We start from the raw sequence: 20,704 nt of genomic DNA, 5'->3' as shown, positions 1-20,704 counted from the left end.
TAGTGTAGGCCTGCCGTCACCAGCTTCATACGCAAAAGTCATCACCTTATGTGATAAAATGAACTACTTTATTTGCAGGAAGTGAACCAGATGGCAGTTTTATTTGGCATCTTTATTTGTGTAGATTTCAGTATAAAACACAAATTAAGTGGAAGGAATCTCATATCTTTTTACCACTTTTTACCACTGTCCCTTTCCCCTTTCCTCCCCCACCTCAACTTATCTTAACTCTCATTTCATTCTTAAAAAAAAAAAAAAAAAAAAAACTTACAAAAAGAGTCTTGCATATCTAAATTTATTGAATATTTCTGTTTAAGAGATTGAACACTATAAAACTTTTTCTGGAGCACAGAGCATTTTTAAAGCAGTGAAACTACTCTGTGTGGTACCATAATGATAGATACATGTCATCAAACATTTGTCCAAATCCCCAGAATGTACAGCACCAAGAGAGAACCCTAGTGTAAACCATGGACTTTAGGGGATGATGATGTGTCAATGCAGGTTCTTCAATTGTAATAAATGTCCCACTCTGGAGGGGGATGTAGCAATCGGGGAGGTCATGCATGTGTGGAAGTAGGAGGTAATCTTACTCTCAATTTTGCTATGAACCTAAAACTGCTCTAAAATGAAGTCTATTTAAAAAAAAAAAAAAAAACCTTTTCTAAACTGTAAACAAAGCCCATACTTAATCTATTTCATAATCATAATAATCATCATCCATGTTGATTCTGGAGTGTTCTTCCGGTTTTGATTTCTTTTTGGTCTCTTTGTTTTTCTCAGTCAGATGTAAGTGATGCTCACATTGTCTCATGATCTTCTTGGAGGACATCCAGCTCTCCCCTTGTCGTTCAGCTGGTGCAGCACATTGTCCTCCCCTCACATCCGTGCCCTTGGCCTTCAGGATCTCCCTCACTCTTACGAGACTACAGGTGCAATTCCACGGATTTCCATCCAGATACAGGTGTCTGAGGCGAGGCAACCCCTCCAAGACTTTGAGGTCTAAAGCAGAAATCTTGTTGTTCCTAAGGTTTAGAACCTGAAGCTGCTTTAGATCCTTGAGTTCCATCTCAGCAATATTCTGGATGGCATTGCCTTTTAGGTCCAGCCTGGCTAAGGTCCCTGGAAGCCTGCAAAAGCATGGAAACAGGATGGGAGAGGAAGCCATGACCACCATTCCATATCTACCAACGCAACTCAGAATGAGCAACACCAGCCTTTTCTGTACCATCGTGTCCTGGTGGAAGCTAGAAAACAAGCTCCGTTTTGAAAAATTAAGTCTTATGTATGGGTCTTTAACCTTTCTCATAGGTCTTGTCTTCTAACCCTCTGAGTCTTCTGGTTCCTAGCCATAAGACTCATTTCTTGTCTTGTCAAACAGGATCATGTAAACAAATCAATAAGAAAAAAGTTGCCAATTTTTACTTGGAAAAGGCCATGAGTCCATAATTTATAGGAGAAGTAAGAGTATGGAATAAAAACATGAAAAAGTGTGGTTCTTGGGGCACCTAGGTAGCTCAGTCCTTAAGTGTCTGCCTTCCACTCAGGTCATGATCCCATGGTCCTGGGATCGAGCCCCACATCAGGCTCCCTGCTCAGCGGGAAGCCTGCTTCTCCCTCTCTCACTCCCCCTGCTTGTGTTCCCTCTCTCGTTGTGTCTCTCTCTGTAAAATAAATAAATAAAATCTTTTTTTAAAAAAGTGTGGTTCTTGGATGCCTGGGTGGCTCAGATGGTTAAGCGTCTGCTTTCGGCTCAGGTCATGATCCCGGGGTCCTGGAATCGAGTCCCGCATAGGGCTCCCTGCTCGGCGGGGAGCCTGCTTCTCTCTGTCTCTGTGTCTCTCTCTCTCCCCCTGTTTCATGAATAAATAAATAAAATCTTAAAAAAAAAAAAAGTGTGGTTCTTCATGAAATATAAAAGGCAATGAAAAAATGATGCAATGTTTTATGTATGAAGTTAGAACATGGTTTTGGTTTTAATTTTTAAAATTTATTGTTGCTGGGGGTGACTGGGTGATAGACACTGGGGAGGGTATGTGCTCTGGTAAGTGCTGTGAATTGTGCAAGACTGTTGAATCTCAGATCTGTACCTCTGAAACAAATAATGCAATATATGTTAAGAAAAAAAAAAAAGAAGAAGAAGAAGAAGGTAGCAGGAGGGGAAGAATGAAGCGGGGGAAATCGGAGGGGTAGACGAACCATGAGAGACGATGGACTCTGAAAAACAAACTGAGGGTTCTAGAGGGGAGGGGGGTGGGAGGATGGGTTAGCCTGGTGGTGGGTATTGAGGAGGGCACATTCTGCATGGAGCACTGGGTGTTATGCACAAACAATGAATCATGGAACACTACATCTAAAACTAATGATGTAATGTAGGGGATTAACATAAGAATAAAAAAAATTTATTGTTGCTGAAGGTGTTGTGAGGTAAGAACTTAAATTCTGTTGGTGGGAGTGTAACTTGATACCACCTTGCAAACAATTAGGTAACACATACCAAATTTAAATAACATCATGCCTTTCAACCCTAGAAAATAGTAGAAGAAAATAGAGATTTATTGATAATATGTTTGTCACATATTTAATTATATTTATAACAGAAAAAAGGATAAAGACTAATGTCTCTTAATATGGAAATTAAGAGATAATAGATTTATGTGACAATAAAAATCATATATTTAAATAATTTTTAAAATACTAATTCTATGAGAAAGCTTTTCTAACTATGACTTGAAAATGCAGAAGCTATAGCAGCACCTGGGTGGCTCAGTCGTTGGGCGTCTGCCTTCGGGTCAGGTCATGATCCCAGGGTCCTGGGATAGAGCCCTGCATCAGGCTCCCTGCTCGGCAGGAAGCCTGCTTCTGCCTCTCCCACTCCCCCTGCTTGTGTTCCCTCTCTCTCTGTCTCTCTCTCTCTGTCAAATAAATAAATAAAATCTTAAAAAAAAAAGAAAATGCAGAAGTTATAAAAGATCAGTGAATCAACTACATTTAAAATAATAATAAAAAAAGAAATGGTGTATGGCAAAAGACATATGCAAAGTCAAAAGATAAATGATAAACTGGGGGAAATATCTGCACCTTATAACCCAAAGAGCTAATCTCCCTAATATGTAAAGGACTTTTAAAAGGTAAGAAGAAAAGGTTTTAAAATGAGACTGAAAAATGGGCAAAAGGCATGAATGGAAGTCCGCATAAACAGGAAAGCAAAACCCTTAAGTCTTCAAGCATACCCAGAATAAGAGAAATGAAAAATAAAACCACACAGAGATGCCATTTCTCACCTACCAGATTGGTAAAAAAAAAAAAAAAAAAAAAGATCTTAATCCTTAGCATTAAGGATTACATTCTTTGGGCAAAGCTGTGAAGAAACAGACATTCTCACACATCACTTGGTGGGACACTAAAATGGCATGGCCCCTATGGAGGAGAATTTAGCAAAGTCTAATGAAATAACTTGTGCATTTACCCTTCCACTCAGCCATCTCATTTCTAGGAATATACTCTGAAGATATGACTCAACAAATATAAAACAGCATATGTGCATTTATTATGGTATTATTTATAATAGCAAAAGATTGGAAACGACCTAGTACAACAGTAAAAAACTACTATGCAGTCTTAAAGAAGAAAGGGGTTTGTCCCTAAGAATTATCATAAAATGATTTCCAGAAGGTATTGTTAAAGGGAAAAAAGCAAGAAGTGGAATAATATGTATAGTATGTCAGTTTTTGTGTAAGAGGGAAATGAGAATACATGTGCATATATTTGCTTATATTGGGTAAAAAAAAGAATGATAACCCAGAAGTGAATAAAAATGGTTACTTATAGGAAGTGTGTGCATATGGTTTTAACTTTTGAATCATGTTAATGGTTTACATGTTCACAAAACAATTAAGATAAAACAGAATCAAGCCCCCAAATCGAGCACAAACAGAAACAAACATATCTAATTAATTAATCAAATGGTAATGTTGGTATATAACCAAATAAAGGAAAGAAAAAGTACTCTGACTGAATATCCTTAATGGATGTGTCTAAGCCTTAGAGACTAAGGACAAAAGGATCTGCAAGGAAATTTCTCTCACCACGTTTATTATTCATACTGCTGTTAGAAATGAAATTTGAAATCTTTTTAATGAATAAGACAAAACAAATAAGTAAATATATTCATATATTAAGAACCAAGATTTCATTGTAAAAGAAAAGATACAAATATAAAATAAGAAAAACCCTCTAATGTTAAATATGAACTGGAGATAATGTGAATTCATCACTTAAAAAAATATTTTTCTAGTTGTGCATACTGGAAGAATCTAGAAGTAATATTACACCCTAATAGCAATGCTTCTCCAATAGCCTAAGCTCACTGAGCACCCAGATCTTAATTTCAGAATTCCAGTTTCCACTTAAAGAAGCAAGGCTTCTTAGAGAAATGACTGATTCCATGTCTGGGGCAAGGTGAGCCAGAACATCTGAATCAGAATGCAATAGCATGTTCAAAGATTAATGGGACATCCATCAGGATGGCTGTTATGAAAAATCCAGAAAATAGTAAGTGTTGATGAGGATATGGAGAAATTAGGAGCCTCGTGTGCTGTCGGTGGGAATGTAAAATGATACAGGCGCTATGGAAAATGGTATGAGGTGCTTCCTCAAAAAATTAAAAATAGAATTACCGCATGATCCAGCAATTCCATTTCTGGGTGTATACACAGAAGAATTGAAAGCATGATTGGTCTCATAGAGGTATTTACATATTAAATAATATTACACATTATTTACATGTTGTACACCCATATTGAATTCACAATAGCTAAAATGTGGAAGCAATCCGAGTGTCCACTGACGGATGAATGGATAAGCAAGATACAATAGGTACATACAATGGAATACTTAGCCTTAAAAAGGAAGGAAATTCTGGTACATGCTACAACATGGATAAACCTTGAGGACATTATGCTAAGTGAAAAAAGCCTGTCACGAAAAAGACAACTACTATAATTCCATTTATATGACATATCTAGAATAATCAAATTCATAGAAACAGAAAGTATAATAGTGGTTGTCAGGGGCTGGGGGAGGAGGAAATGGGAAGTTGTTTAATGAGTATGGAGTTTCAGTTTTGCAAAATGAAAAGTCCCAGAGAGCAATTGCACAACGCTATGAAGGTACTTAACAATATTGCATTGTACAGTTAAAAATGGTTAAGTAAATTTTATGTGTATTTTACCGCAATTTTTGAAAAAGAGAACTAATGGAATCATGACTCGTGAACACAGGGACCAGCTTGGAGAGGCTCTCACTAGACGAATCTGGAACAATTTGGGAATCAAAAGAGACTAGCAACTTTAAATGATTGTAACACACCAAATAGATTAAGATCCCTAGGGTCCATTGTAATACTTGGAAAAAGTGGAAAAAAGAAAGAAAAATCCTCTATAATGTTAAATAGAAAACAAAAAAACCAAAATTGAATGATCACAAGTACATAAAAAAAATTATGTCTAGACATGGGCTCTAGGTGAGCAATTATGGATGAATTATCATTTTTCAGCACACTAAGTTTTCAACCTTGAATGGGTATTGCTTTATAATCAGGAAAAAAACTTTTTTTAACTGTGGATACCAATTTGGAAAATGTCATGCTAATGCCTATTGATAAAAAGTAAAAAAGAATCACAATTGTGAATCTGAAAATTTTTCTGCTACTCAACAGCTCCATATTAAGTGCTATTCTGTTTGTGAAGTATAAGAAGGGGGAAAGTTTTATAGGGGAAAAAAAGGCCCTTGAAAGAACCATTCGGATGCTATTTTCATAGAGTGTGAATGCACTGAATGTACATTCATGCTTTTTAGTAGTCAGTGAAATTTATTGTTGTGGTCCCAGTCATCTGATGATTATATACTTCATATTTGTATCCTAAGCTATACAGTGCATATACCTATAGAAGTATTTGTGCTTTTGAGTATTTTATAGTCTTATTTATTTAAAGTGACTTCTCCTTAGTTGCAATAAAATTTACCTTAAAATGTAGATTAATTTACCAGGGCAAATCACTTCATACATTTTAAAAATTTGATAGTTAAATTGTCCCCAAGACAATGTAATTTTGTGCACAAACCAATTGATATAAGGTACATCCCTAAAAGTTATACAGAAAAATCTTATGTATAGCATTTGTTTTTTTGTTGTTTTGTTTTTTGTTGTTTTGTTTTGCAAGGAAAGATGGACTATTTACAGATGGTATGGCAGGAAGCAAGATTCTATTACCCTTGCAAGTACAAGGGAGAACAAGTGAGGAAAGATATGATAAGGTAAATCAGAGAGTTAAGTCTACTAATTAAGACTTGAGTTCTTACTTTGGCCATTCTATTTTCCAGTTCGTGGCTTCAGGTAAGTTATTTAGCTTAAAGCTTAAAGTTATTTAGCTTAAAGCTCTGATTTTCCTCCCTATAGTTGGAAGTGCCCAGTACACAGAAATCACATAATAAATGTTAGCTAATGAAAATGAGAAAGCCAAGTTTCCTTTAAAGCAAATATGATGATCAGTTCTAGGCTGCAGAGCCAAAATTTGTAGGTACAAATTTCTTCCTTTTTTTTTCTTTCGTGTTTCGATGGGCGTTATAACCAAAATGACATTGTAAGGAAATCACCAATATCCTGGTTTTGTGAACTTAGGGCAGTCATTTATGGCTTTGATATAATTTGTCTTTATAAGTCTGATTTATAGAGAAAGGTATCCCTGATTTTAAGACAAACCTGCTTCTAAAAATGCTACTTGTTCTTTGGGTCTGTGGCTTTTTAGAGTAAAAAGGGGTACACCCCGTGTTACCAGTAGATGGCACCTGAGTATAAGTAAGATGAAGTGTTACGCCAGCGTTAGGTTGTAGAAAGCTATTCTGGATTTGAATTATCCAAATTGTGGATAAAGAAAAGATGATGTAACTTATAGTTGTTCACTGAACTGCAGATTGGTGAAATAAGAATGAAACAGCAAAAGTGAGAGCCCGGTCTTGGGTGTTCTAAGTTTTTAAGTAGTCTAGTGTTTATAGCAGAGTACATCTCAGAGGCAGGTGATCATGTGGTGGCTAAAATTCCCTGGCTCTGCAGTTAGACTACTGTGCTTAATTCTGACTCCCCCACTTACTGATGATCTGATTTTAAGAAGTTTCTTGATATCTCCTTGATACATTAATGTTCTAATCCATAAAATAATAGTTAAAAAATGTGCCTACATTCATAGGATTGTTGTAAGAAGTAATGAGGAATAACACATGAATATAAATTCACTGCTGGGTGAAGTCAGTACTTAATTAAGTCAGTACTTGATACTAGGTATTATTTTCTATCTCCATTAGTACATTGAGGCAAATGTAGTAGATATTTGAATATATGTGTACCTAAAACCATCTACTATTATTTCCTTGGTGAAATGTAGAACGGAGAATGGTAGGCAAAAGAAGGGATTTGTGATTTGTGGTAGGATACACAGCAACTAGCAACAAGTTAGGTTAGGTTAGCAAGTGGCAAGGGATAGGTTGCCATGTTTATAGTTTATTAATAGGAAACTGAATTTTAAAGTACAATTTTGTGTATGAATAAGACCCATGCAAATAAAAGTGTACTGTTTTGAGCTCATAAATAAAAGTCTTAACAATTAAAAATAAAAAACAGTATTGTGTTTTAATGCTTTATGGGAGGAAAATCACAGAAAAACTTTTCTGGACCATTCCCAGTTTCCAATTCAGAGAAAAGCTGGAAAGTGGGAGGGGGATTTGATGAGGAATTTAAAAATCACTTTCTACAGGGAACACATTGCTCTCATAGCTGGCCAAGTTCTTTGACAGAACAGACAGTTGTGCTGCTTAATTTAAGCCTCACAGGAAAAGCCCACTCTCATCTCATGTCCCTTGCTCGTTGTTCTTGCCCATTACTTCTCCACCTTGGCTGCACATTAAATTCATCTGGGGAGCTTTTTACAAATACTGATGCCTGGGCACAAATCCTGGAGTGTCTGTTTTAACTGCTTTGAAGAGAGGTCTGGGCATAAGTATGCTTTTTTCAAATTTCTCCAGATAATTGTAATGTGGAGTCAGATTTGAGAATTATGGCTAGCTCAGGCTTGCAATTCTATTATACACTCCATTTGGCAAAAGCATTGTGCTTTCTGTAGTCACTTATTAAAGCACACAAATGCCCTGGCAGGAGTAAATAATTAAGCTACTTTTCACTCATTAAACTTAGCAGGATTACTCAACCGAATGCTTTCTAAAAGCCACCGGAATAGAGAAGTCCACTGCGTTCCCAATTTTGCCAAGGTTCTCGCAGCCCATTGAGAATCCTTGATAATAACAGTCACTACCCAACCTGTTTTATGAGTTTTTATTCTATACACGATTATTTTTCTTGGAGTATGGGTATACAGTGATAGAAAATAAGACTTGAAACATAGTAGAGAAATTACTGAAATGACAAGTATTAGAGTCTTGAAACACTGAAGGCATGTTTTTTGCCTTAAGGCCTTTGTATTGGCTGTTCTGTCTAGAATACTCCCCGCACCGCCAAACAGCTTCACAGCTAAATCTCTCACCTCCTTCCAGTTTCTGCTCAAAGCTTACATTTTCATGAGAGTTACCATGTTTACCCTATTTAAAATTGCAACCAGCCACCCCAACTCTCCTGAACCTGGTAATCCTGCCCTTTTTTGTTGTTGCTAACTATAACACCTAACACCATCTCGATGTTAAATACTTACACATTCTGTTTATTATTACCATTTCCCTGCTGGAATTTAAGCTGTATAGAACAAGAAGTTTTGTTTTTTTATTGCACTGATATCCCAAGTGCCTGGTAAAGTACATTAATTGTATGCACATGCTTATGCATTAAAAAATTGATTAATTTCAAATAACCCTCAATATATCTTTTAAAATACTGATTTCCATTATAAAAATCACTTCTGGTGTTTTGCATTGGGTACACTTACCATACTGTATAATAAAATATCTTTTTTTCAACTAGAAAAAATGAACATTTGTACATATCAAAGATAATTTTTCCCTTTCTCATTGATAACAAAATGAAAATAAGTAAATTGAGTGTCATAGGATTCTACAAAAGCCAGAAGTTGATATGCTAATTATGAGCAATTTGATAATGATAGTCAACAGAGCAAAGTGCCATCTTTTCCCCATAAAGCACCAAAAGGAAAATGAATCCACTGATAGGCATGTATAATTAACGTTTTCTAAGAGAATAATAGGGCTTTATTCTTCTACCGTTTTTTAATTTATCTACTTCATACATGTAGGACATGGAATAAGGTTTACCTAAAAAAGGATCAGTTAATGTCAACATGTACATTAGTTATCAATGATGACTGGGTGAGGGAACAGGACAGTGGGTTGGGCACAGAGAGAGGGATATTTGGAAAGAGAAATTAAATGTCAGAGTGTGAGGGTGCGTGTCTGTGTACCTGTGCGTGTGTGTGCATATGCATGTGTTTATGAGAGAGACAACCAAAAACACAAGGTGAGACCAACCCAAATGGACTCACATACCCACAGGCAGACACACAGAGAAATAAGCAGAGCTGTGTTAAAGTCCTTTAAAGATTGCAGTGCTGAGAAGCATACGAGGCCTCCAAATACATAATTCAAAATAAATACAAGATCAGATTATACACTTGTGATTTTTGTCATAACTACTATTTCAATGCTTTTAAAAATATAAACATCTTACTACATTTCCCCTTCATTTCTCTTCCGTATCCTTGTTTGGCTAGTGGCTAAGCATGTACCCAGTCTGCCGGTTGCTGGGTCCCAGGCTACATGCTTAAAAACCAAAACACACTTTTACAAGAAAGATCCCCACATTATGTGTGTTAGCATACTTCACCAAAGCGGCATTGCCTATTTTCAAGCATAGATCTCACCTGTTGGTGTCTTATCTGACAGGCAAGATAAATTAAGTTAGTGCAGGATTTAGTTAGAGGACTGGAGATTCCAAAACCCTGTCTACAATCTCTACACTTGAGTCCTAGGACAGCCTTGATCAGATCATTTACGTTTGCTCTATTTTTTCTTGCTTGTCTAATGGGCTTCATTGCCCCGATCCTCAGAAAACGTTTAAAGTGGTCACCATAAATAATAACTCCCCCTCACCTTAGCGGTATAGACAACAGCAGGTTCTGCTCCAAGGCCAGGTTGGAGAGCTGGGAGCACATCTGCAGGGCTCCAGCTTCGAACAAGCTAACAGTGTTGTTGTCCAGGAACAAGTGTTTCAAGTCTCGGAGGTCGTGGAAGTCTTGCGCCGTTACTCTCTGAATCAGGTTATTGCTAATGTCGAGTTTTTGTAGCCTTGCTGGGAGTCTGAGGGGCAACATTTGAACCTGGTTTTGGGACAACTCAAGAGTAGTTAAATTGGCAAGTATCTGCGCCCCATCAATGGAGGAGAGTGAGTTTTCTGACAAATAAAGATGGGAGAGATGGTCCAAGTGTTTCAGATCTCGAAAACTTACCACTTTGAGCTGGTTTCTCTCCATTTTTAAAGAGAGCAGAGATTTGGGCAGATTAATAGGAATTTTAGTCAGAAAGTTACCACTGAAGCTGAGAAATTGCAAAGACTGTAGAGAAGTGAAGAAACTAGCTGGTACAAGATGGAGTCTGTTATTCTCCATGCTCAGGCGTTTCAGGTGGGGAAGGGCCAGTGGTCCAGCTACAGATTCAATATTGTTGTCATCTAACATCAAACTCTGCAAACTGACAAGAGAGGAGAGCGTGCTGGGAGACAGAGAAGAGATCAGATTGTTTTTAAGCTCAAGGATTTTTAATTTCTTTAGTCCTTCAAAATCGGATCCGTGTAGGACATATATTGAATTGTCATTTAGTTTTAACACTTCAAGACCGGCTGGGAGAATCCTGGGGACTTGTCTTAACTTATTTTTGCAGAGTTCCAAGGTCTTCAAGGTACTCAGAGTTTTGAAAGTGTCATTTTCTACTGACTCTGTTCCACTGGCCAGCAGAATAAAATCTTCTAAAGCCAACATTTGGGTGAAGCTAGACATCTATAAAAAAGGCAGGGATGGGTCACAAAGAGAGAAAAGCAGTAAATTAAGATTATTGTGGAAAAAATACACATTATCATTCAATACTAATGATACTTCAGATTTCTCTTCAGGATCTATTTAAAATTATCTCTTGGAAAATCAGGTCTTGACTTTTTTTTTTTTTTTGAGAGAGACAATAAGAGACAGAGCAAGCATGAGTGGGGGGGAGAGGCAGTGGGAGAAGGAGAGGGAGAAGCAGATTCTCCACTGAGCAGGAAGCCTGACACGGGGCTCAATTTCAGGACCCTGAGATCATGACCTACCTAAGCCGAAGGCAGACGCTTAATTGACTGAGCCACCCAGGAGCCCCCATGACTATTTTTTTTAAAGATTTTATTTTTAAGTAATCTCCACACCCAACATAGGGCTCAAACTCACAACACTGAGTTCAAGAGTTGCATCTCCACTGACTGAGCCAGCCTGGCGCCCCAGGTCCTGACTATTTTTTATTTATGATTGCTAACAGTGTAAGATATCAAAAATACATTGAGCTCTTTCACACACTATTGGTGGACATAATATTAGCTAACTTTTGGTGCATATTCTCTGACCCAGCAAGTTTATTTCTAGCCAGAAGTACTTACAAGTTGCACAATGATTTATACAATAGGATGTTCTTTGTTGGCATCATCTTATAATAGTCCAGAATGGGAACAATCTGGAAATCTTTCACCAAACTATTAGCAGTTGTTAACTCTACAATGTAAAGTTATAAGAGATTTTCATTATCTTCCTTTTGCATTGTTTACATTTTAAGTTACAAATTACATTTAAAAAATTTTAAGCATTAAAAGTAAAAATTTTAAATGTCATAGACACTGCTATCACTAGGATGGGCCTATCAGAGAAACATTTTTCAACTATATTATAGTTGGAAAAACTAGCCTAGCCTCCCTATTCCCTACCCCTCAATTTGCATTCACTGATGAAAAAGATCCATGAAGAAACAAACAGGATACATGTGTTTCCATGTCTGTAAAGCAAAGATTCCATTCGTGCTACTCCTCTCCTAGATTTTAGAAATGATCAAATCTGATATACTTTCTCCGTGGTTTGCAAGTTCAAGTACTCCTATCTTTCCACCTATCTGTCAACCTCCTACCTTGCCATCTATGTCTTCTCAGGTTGATGTAATCCTTGGTATTTTGTTCTCAGAGTAAGATCATCTCTAGGCAGAAAGAGGAATTGTTCCAGGTTTTCTTCAGCTTGATAAAGATTCACAGAATTTTCAACCTGCTTTAGAATTCAACTGAGTTAAAATTTTCAAAGCATGGGGCACCTGGATGACTCAGTTGGTTAAGCATCTGCCATCAGCTCAGGTCATGATCCTGGGGTCCTAGGATTGAGCCCGCATTGGGCTCCCTGCTCTACGGGGAGCCTGCTTCTCCCTCTCCCTCTGCCTGATGCTCCCCCTGCTTGTGCTCTCTCTCTCTCAAATAAATAAATAAAATCTTTAAAAAAATGTTTTTCAACGCACAATTTAATGTCTTACTATCTACAGTTTTTAAATGTTTGATTTAATTATGCAGTTGAGCCCTTTTGTAATACCAATGCGTGGTTAACACCCTCAAGGTGGGTTAATTTTGCATCACATATTTATTATAGGTACTTATATTCTAGGAGGACATGTGATGTGAATTGTGGCATATTTTAAAGCTTCTCCTAATATGATACTCGTTAGAAGAATCTTATGTTAAAATTTCCATAAACAGATGTTTTTAATTGTAATAGTTTTGGCAGTTACCTTGGTTTGTATATTGCTGCTAATATGTGATATTTTCTTAATTATTAATCAGATGTATTAATTAGTCCTAGTCCCAATTATAATAGTAATTTTTTCTTGCACTTGAATATCTACAAGTGCCAAGTGCTTTTTTTATATTGTTAAAAAAGAAAAAAACACAAGCCCCAAATGGAGTCATTTGCCCCCACCTGTGACAGCAAACCAAGACTTAATTACAGTTATAACCGCTCCTAAGAATGTGACCTTTTAACAGTCAACCTGAAATTTCCTGATCAGCATTAGTGACATATAATCATGATTAAAAACCCTGCCCATCTCTTCTTCCCACAAGGAACTTGACGGGACCTGAAACCATCCTTACTTACTGATTTGTCTATAACTTCCTTGCTCCACCCTCCTGCCTATAAGTCCTCCCATTGGGTACAGCTTCTGGGAACATCTCTCTGCCTGCTAGATGAGATGCTGCCTGATTCATGAATCGCTTATTTATTAGATCTTCAAATGTACTCAGTTGAATTTTGTTTATTAACAATACATTATCACTAATTCTTCTAATAACCCTTCAAGTTTGCTATTATCAAACTTGAGAGACTTGAGAATTTCAACAAGGTCTGTTGGACTCTAAACAGACTGAACTCTAAACTCTAAACTCTTTCTCCTCAACTTACCATTTTCTATTGCATCTGGTCTACAATTAATGTTTTTCAAAAAAGACAAAATCTAGACGCAAATTATAGAGATTTAGAAAAGCAGAAATTTTAGAGATTATCTAGTTCAAATCTCCCATTTAAGGGATGAGGAATTTCAGCCCCCCCACCCAAAATTAAAAAGACCTGCCCAAGACTCTTCTTTAGTAGACTTTTCATTTCTATGTGCCCTTTCTAGGCTTTCTTGCATATAAAGTCAGAAAGGACTCTAGACATAGATCTTCACTTCTTAGATTGCTGATCTTCCATAAGAACTTGGTGCTATTAATAGTTCCACTTTTATCTGAGTGACCACAAACCCTAAAAGATTGCTGAGTATGCAACAAGTCTCAGGGGTGACATGGACCTGAATGGGCAATTTATTTGGGGACGAGACAAATAAGGTGTAGTATCAGAGCTTCAATTTGTCTTCATTTCTATTCGTCAAACGTACAGACTGGCCTAAACAGTCAACATAATTCATGTTCTTAACTGAATCCAATGGACAGTTGTTTTCTTTTATTAAGTATAGAGACACTTCTTTTTTTCTTTTTGTCAGTCAATGCAGATTACTTTTGGTTATTATTAATTAAAATGGTTACCATCTTCTTGGGGCTCCAGGCTGGCTCAGTGGGAAAAGCATGGGACTCTTGATCTTGGGGTTGTGAGTTGGAGCCCCACGTAGGCTGTAGAGATGACGTAAAACTAAAATCTTAAGAAAAATGGCCGTCATTTTCTAAGTATTCACTATGGTTATCTTTATAAAATCTTGTGTGTAAGCACGATTATTCCCTTTTTGGAAAGGGAAACTAAGGCCTGAGAAGGTAAAATATCTGGTCCAAGTATGTCTTGCTAGCAAGTGGAAAAGTTGAGCCCCCAACCCAGATTTATCTTACCCCAGCACACATATTTTTATTTTAACCTCACTACCATGACTTACATTTAGCAGGAGAATATAAAATTCTGGCACCACAAACAGTGGGGAAGATACTGATTTTCAAATTTTCAGTTGAATTTACAGAGCTGACAAAGGAAAATAATTCTGCTAGACCAGTTTTTTCCATTTCCCTGGACTAAGCTGAACTGTACTCAAAAGATGTAAAAAAAGAGATGCTTTTGCCCTCGAGCTAACCTTGAGGCTGCTGTGAGTTTTTTCAATGTTGCTTAAAAAGCAAGGCAAGTAGGGCTTGGTGTTAATGATTAGGTGTAGGAAGTTTCCCTAAGTACAATTCCTGCCATACATTTTTACAGTTTAGTGAACCTAATATATACGTAGATAAAAGTTACACTAAAATACGAAAAGTGAAAAAGAAGCAAGGCAAGTAAAATGAGGTAGAGCAGAGAATCAAGGCCTGCTGCTTCCTCATGAAAGGCTTTGTTTCTGGTTTCTTCTGGGTAGCCTCTGCTGCAAGCATTAGAGGGCCACAGACCTTTCTTGGGATCCTTATAGGTTCAATGTCCACAGGATAACTGAAATACCCTCATAGTTACAGCCTCAGACCTGTATGCATCAAGCCAGTAAGGAGTCTGTAAAACAATGTTGGAACTTTTCTTCCTGATCATCAATGCTTGTTCTCTGTAAACACTTTTAAAGTCCTGACAAGTATGGAGAGAATATAAAAATAATCCATAATCGCCCCGCTTGGTGATCAACTCTGTTCATGTATTTCTTACCCAGGAGGAATTTGAAGTAGGTTCTCTCCTTCCACAAAAGATGGAAAGCACAATCCTTTTAATTGACTGCTGTCATTGAGACACTCCTATTTGTCCTCTAAATGTAAGAGCCCAGACTGTAAAACTCTTAGAAGAAAATATGGACATAAATTTTCATGACCTTGGGTTTGGTAAAAGCTATCTTGGATACGACACCAAAAGCAAAAGTGACACACATGTAGAATAGTAAATGGGACTTACTGGAAATTAAAAACATCTGTGCTTCAAAGGACACCATTAAGAGAATGAACAACAGCAACAACAACCATAGAATGGGAGAAAATTTTCTCAAATAATAGATCTGATAGGAGATTTGTATTTAGAATATGAAAAGGACTCTTACAACCCAATAGGGAAAAGACAAAGAACCCAATTTAAAAAAATGGGCAAGGGATGGTCATATAGACATTTTCCCCCAAAAGGATATGCAAATGGTCAATTAGCACACAAAAAGAGGCTCAACATCATTAACCACTAGTGATATGAAAGTCAAACCATAGTGAGATACTAACAGACACTCACTAGGATGGTTATAATCCAAAAAAGGATAAGAAATGTTAGCAGGAATGTGGAGAAACTGGAGCCATCACACATTACTCGAGGGATACAAAACAATGGAGCACTTTGGAAAACAGCCTGGCAGTTCCTCAAATGTGAAACATAATTACCATATTACCCAGAGATTCCACTCTTAGGTATATACCCAAGGCAGATGAAAATATATGTCCACACAAAAACTGGTACATGAATGTTCTTTGGAGCATAATAGCCCCAAAAAAGAAACAACTCAAGTGTCCATCAACTAATGAATGGATAAACAAAATGTGGCATATACATACAATGGAATATTATTTAGTCTTTAAAAGGAAGTAAATTCTGAAATATGCTATAAGATGGATGAACCTTGAGGGCATTATTTTAAGTGAAAGAAGCCAGTGACAAGAGACCACAGGTTTAGGGAAAAAGATTGACTTCAGTTTGGGGCATGTTATTTTGAGATGATATACATATATGAAGAGGTCCAGTAGGCAGCTGGATAAGTCTGAAACATGGGGGAAAGGCATGAATTAGAAACTCAGTTATGGGAGCCATCATTCCTTACATAAAGTGAAGTCACTTAAGGAGACTGTACATAGTAAGAAATGGAAAGGCTGAGGACTGCAACTCCCTGGAGAAGCCCCAAAAAATAAGGGGCAATGGAAGAAAAGAAACCTACCAAAATGGCAGAAAAGAACTATCAGAGAGGAATCATGAGGACATAAAAGTGGAAGGCAAAAGAGTGAGAATTTCAAGAAATAGGAGTGAGCCAATGTACTAAAGAGAACAGTTTTTTAACTGTATGGAGAAGGTAGAAACCAAACAGTGGTGAATTAGAGAATAAATAGGAGGTGAAGTAGAGACAGTAAGTATAGATTATCCTTTTACAGAGTTTTGCCAATAAAGAGAGGCAGTAGCAGGAAGAGACACAGAGTTAAAATTATTTTATTTTATTTTGAAGATTTATTTACTTATTTTTAGAGAGAGAGAAAGAGAATGCAAGTGGTGGGGAGAGGGAGAGGGAGAGAGAAAATCTCAAGCAGACTCCCTGCTGAGTGCAGAGCCCGATGCAAGGCTCTATCCCACGATCCTGAGATCATGACCTGAAATGAAATCAAGAATCAGACACGCAACCAGCTGAGCCACCCAGGTGCCCCCAAATAATTTTATTTTTATTGTAATGAAAGAAGCCTATTTATAGGCTAGAACAGGGCACTAGTAAGGAAAGAGCAACTGAAAATATGGGTGTGGGGAGAATGATGGAGCAAGCTCCAGGTAGAGGTGAGGAAGATGGACTCCAGGGCATGGGTGGGACGCTGCCTTGAGCAGAACAAGGGAGGTCTCATCCTCTCTGTCTGGAGGAAAGAGTTTGCAGAATTGAATGGAGACAAGTTAGTCCACAGTGAGCAGGAGTTGAGGGAGATCAAGACTAATGGCCTCGGTTTTGTCAGAATTAGTCAATAAAATGGGAGGCTAACCATGGGTGAGAATGAGGATAGTAGGGATTGAGAAGACAACCCAAACTGTACTGAAGTTTTGGAAGATGTTGATGGAATGTAGGAAAGCCTGGCCAAGAAGAATTGAAAGGACAGATGGGTGACACTGAAGACCCAGATGAGGTCAGAGACCTTAAATTTGCAATGTTTCTACAAATTTGTGGTTGTTCCAAACCACACATTTATACACACATATGTGTAGAGATGTTGTGTGATCCTCTCCAGTGGCACCCGGCTATCCGGGTAGATGTAGGGTTAGAAGTCTCCATGAGGTGGCAAAAGAAGTAGAGTATGGCAGCTGAAAGCAAAGAAGATAATGACCAGAGAGCGGGAGAATTCGAGATTTCTGAGTGGAGGGGTTTCAGGTATAATGGTTATGATATCACCAAGTAGATGGCTGTGGTGAAGTGGAAGCGTAGATGGATACTTTCTCAGGAGCTCAGGGAATTCTTATGAGCTAGGACATTGCACGCTGACGGCACCAAGAAGATGCAGGACTCGGGATGGAGAGCAAGACCAGAAGCCAGGAGAGGAAGGGGCTGAGGCACAGTATGAGACAAAGGAAGAAGAAACAAGGAGTGTTACAGCCCAGTGGCATGCACCTCAAACAAGTAGGCAGTTTTACAGATGAATGGATAATAAAGGCCCTCATGTCTTGAGGGCAGGAACTGTGTATTTTTCATCTTTTATCCCTAGTCTCAAACACAGCATTCACAGTCACAAACACAAATTATACAAATAAGTAATAGAAACATTTTTAATTGTGAGATATATGTATGTATCCATGGGCGTACACATGGTTCGTATGCGGTATGTGTTCGTATATATGTGTACATATATGTGTGTATACATATGTATATAATTTCTATTGCTATTAATCTGAAGATATTCTAAGGTATACAGGCACCTGATTCTGCAGAACATACATCATATTCACCAAAGACAGCTAAAATACGGTCATTTAAAACCTAAGGGTTTTTAAAAGAGATGTATTATTACTTAGAGCTTTTTATTTCCTTCACAAAACAATCCTGTCTTTCATCAACCTCTCTGCTGAAACTACCCTTCCAAGAGACAATTAACTGGATTAAAGTCAGAGAAGTGGCAGTATTACCATTCAGAGAACGTAAACCAATGACAAACGTGCTCATTCGATCACTGAATTTGATGAGAGGTATAATTTCATCTTACTGGCTGCAAGCAACAGTGATGAATCATTACCAGGCTTAGCTGATACTTCAGCTCTTGGCATCTCAGGCCCTCAGAACAAATATTTAAGCACGTTGCCCTTTAACCAGCTGTCCTGCTTGAATACTAAGACCTGACGGGGTCAGACTTGCTCTCTGGCATTAGGCACTAGTGGATTACAAGAGGACAATAAACATGTCCACTAGGCAATTTTGCATATTGAGCCTTGAAATCAATACCACGCCACATACTTTAAACTCTCCGTGTTTAGGCGCACCTACATTCAAATTTCTTAACCAAATGAAAGGGGAAGGTGTCTCTATTTGGAGGGAAAGTACATCCACCTGCTGACTCTCTGCACCTGCATCAGAGATGTATTTCCTTATCTTGGGGTTTGGATCTAGGAGGGAAGAGCAGTGACTGGTAAAGACAAAATCAGAGAGCCATTGAATTTTACAGGTAAAAGGAGCCCGGGTTCACCAATCTAACCCAACCTTCTTACTTCACAAAGGTAAAAAGTAAGGCCCAGAGATTTTTTAACTGTTTGCTTAAGATGATTATATCTCTGGATAGGGGGAAAATTAGGATAAGAACCCTTGTCTCTCCATAACTTCCAAAATATCAAAGGCCAAAAACAAAATTCCTTTGTATTATAAAATTCAGACAAATCTATAGCACTCTTTGCAGCACTCTGAATAGGTAGGCATAAATAAAAAAGTCAAAATTAAAAGTTCATAGAACAAGTACCGCAATAACACGCCAAAACAAAAACACGTATTTCCTCCGTAGATGTTTCCACAAAGCCCCTGATGCCTGGCAGGTATGTAGGGTCCATTATAAATAATTCTCATATGCTGGGCTTCATCTTGATAGTCTTACAATGCTCTAAGGATCACCTGCTTTCTACGGCACAGACAAAACTCCTTTTTATCCCCCGAAAGCACTCATCCTTAATCGTGGGGACAGCAAATAGCCATTTGCTCTCAAACTCTCTTTGTTAAGAAAGAGCCACTTCTTTACTTCTACTTTGCAACAACATAATTACATTTTAAAAAAATAAAAACTGAAATAAAACATCATTAATGATAGATTCTGATGGTTCTTGACTGTGTCTCTAAAAAGAAATATCCAGAGGCATACACCCATCTCAGCAGTAAAGGGCAAGCAGATAGTTAGTGCAACAACCCGAACTTGATAAGTACCACTTTTGAGTGTTGATCATTTACAGCTCCACGGTCGCCCCTCACCCTGCCTCAAAAAATAAGATTGTGGCAACTAGACCGTAGAACGGTTACCTGAAGGTGTGGAATTTTGCTGTGGCTAATGTAGAGCTTCTTGGTGGTGGAAGGAAGAGTGGATGGCAGCTCCGTTACCCTGTAGCACTGCACCGAGTACACGGACTCACAGCTACATCGGCCGGGACAGGTAGGATGGAAACCATAGCTAAGAGAAAGCAAAACGAGGAAAGCGTAAAGCAGATGCATCTTCCAAAATGGGGCCTCCCAGGCAGCGGACGAGTGTTTGGGGGATGTCTCACTCTTTATACCATGAAATCTGATAATAGAATCTTATGAATGTGTACTCTGTCAATGTAAGAAGACAGGAAAGAAAAAATTCTCAATTTGCCTGGGTTAAAATGTTAGCAACAATTACAAAGGGCTTAAACATTGATAAGCTACCTTAATATTTGTAGGAGAGCAAAACCCTCGGTTATTTATGGCTTGGGAGGCTAATCAGCAAACACCTCTACTATCTGTAGTTTCCTTGTTTTGTTAAATGTGACACTAGGGAATTAGTGGGAAAAGACAAAGAGCTGTTTTATAGTGGGCTATAAACCTTTGAATTTTCTGTGACCCTGTATTAAAACCATTTTTGCAGGCCTGCAACAGGCAGGTGTTTTCTTCTCCTATTAACCAGTACGGGGAAATGGGCAGCTTTTCTCTTTATTATTGTTGTTCCAGTAACATTTTATTGCTAGGTGAAACAATGCGCTACCAAGGAGAGAGGTTTATAGCCACAGATAACTTGTTCGGTTCATCTATCACCCGATCCACCCAACTATCATATTTGAACAATATTTCTGCCATTCAAAAATACTGTTGACTCAGATGAGAATGGAACATCAAAATGGGTCCCTTACCTTCATCTATTTGTCGTAATGGAAGAAAAGGCCTCTAGTTTCTTCAGAGGAACTTGTGTGTTCTGAAGCCCCACTGCAGAGGGAAGCCT

General features: G+C 37.9%; 1 protein-coding gene across 1 annotated transcript; it reads right to left on the bottom strand.

Annotated features, from left to right (window-relative positions):
* Positions 1 to 688: 688 nt before the first annotated feature.
* LOC118001388 (nephrocan-like) lies at positions 689 to 19,959 on the bottom strand. Its single transcript, XM_034991474.1, has 3 exons — positions 19,771 to 19,959; positions 10,168 to 11,069; positions 689 to 1,130 (listed from the first exon to the last, which is right to left on the bottom strand). Exons 1-3 carry the CDS (start codon positions 19,957 to 19,959, stop codon positions 689 to 691), a joined length of 1,533 nt encoding a protein of 510 aa, XP_034847365.1.
* Positions 19,960 to 20,704: the final 745 nt, after the last annotated feature.

The sequence above is a fragment of the Mirounga leonina genome, unplaced genomic scaffold (assembly GCF_011800145.1).
Source record: "Mirounga leonina isolate KUSES-001 unplaced genomic scaffold, KU_Mleo_1.0 Mir_53, whole genome shotgun sequence".
Classification (NCBI taxonomy): domain Eukaryota; kingdom Metazoa; phylum Chordata; class Mammalia; order Carnivora; family Phocidae; genus Mirounga; species Mirounga leonina.
Note: the sequence above shows the minus strand (reverse complement) of the source record. Positions and strands in the feature narration are given on the sequence as shown.

Excerpts from the sequence above, each read along its gene's own strand:
- LOC118001388 (XM_034991474.1), bottom strand. The coding sequence starts at position 19,959 with ATGCATCTGCTTTACGCTTTCCTCGTTTTGCTTTCTCTTAGCTATGGT. Across the intron at positions 11,070-19,770 it reads GCAAAATTCCACACCTTCAG|ATGTCTAGCTTCACCCAAAT; the intron begins GTAACCGTTCTA and ends CCTTTTTTATAG. Across the intron at positions 1,131-10,167 it reads CTGTTGTCTATACCGCTAAG|GCTTCCAGGGACCTTAGCCA; the intron begins GTGAGGGGGAGT and ends ATGCTTTTGCAG.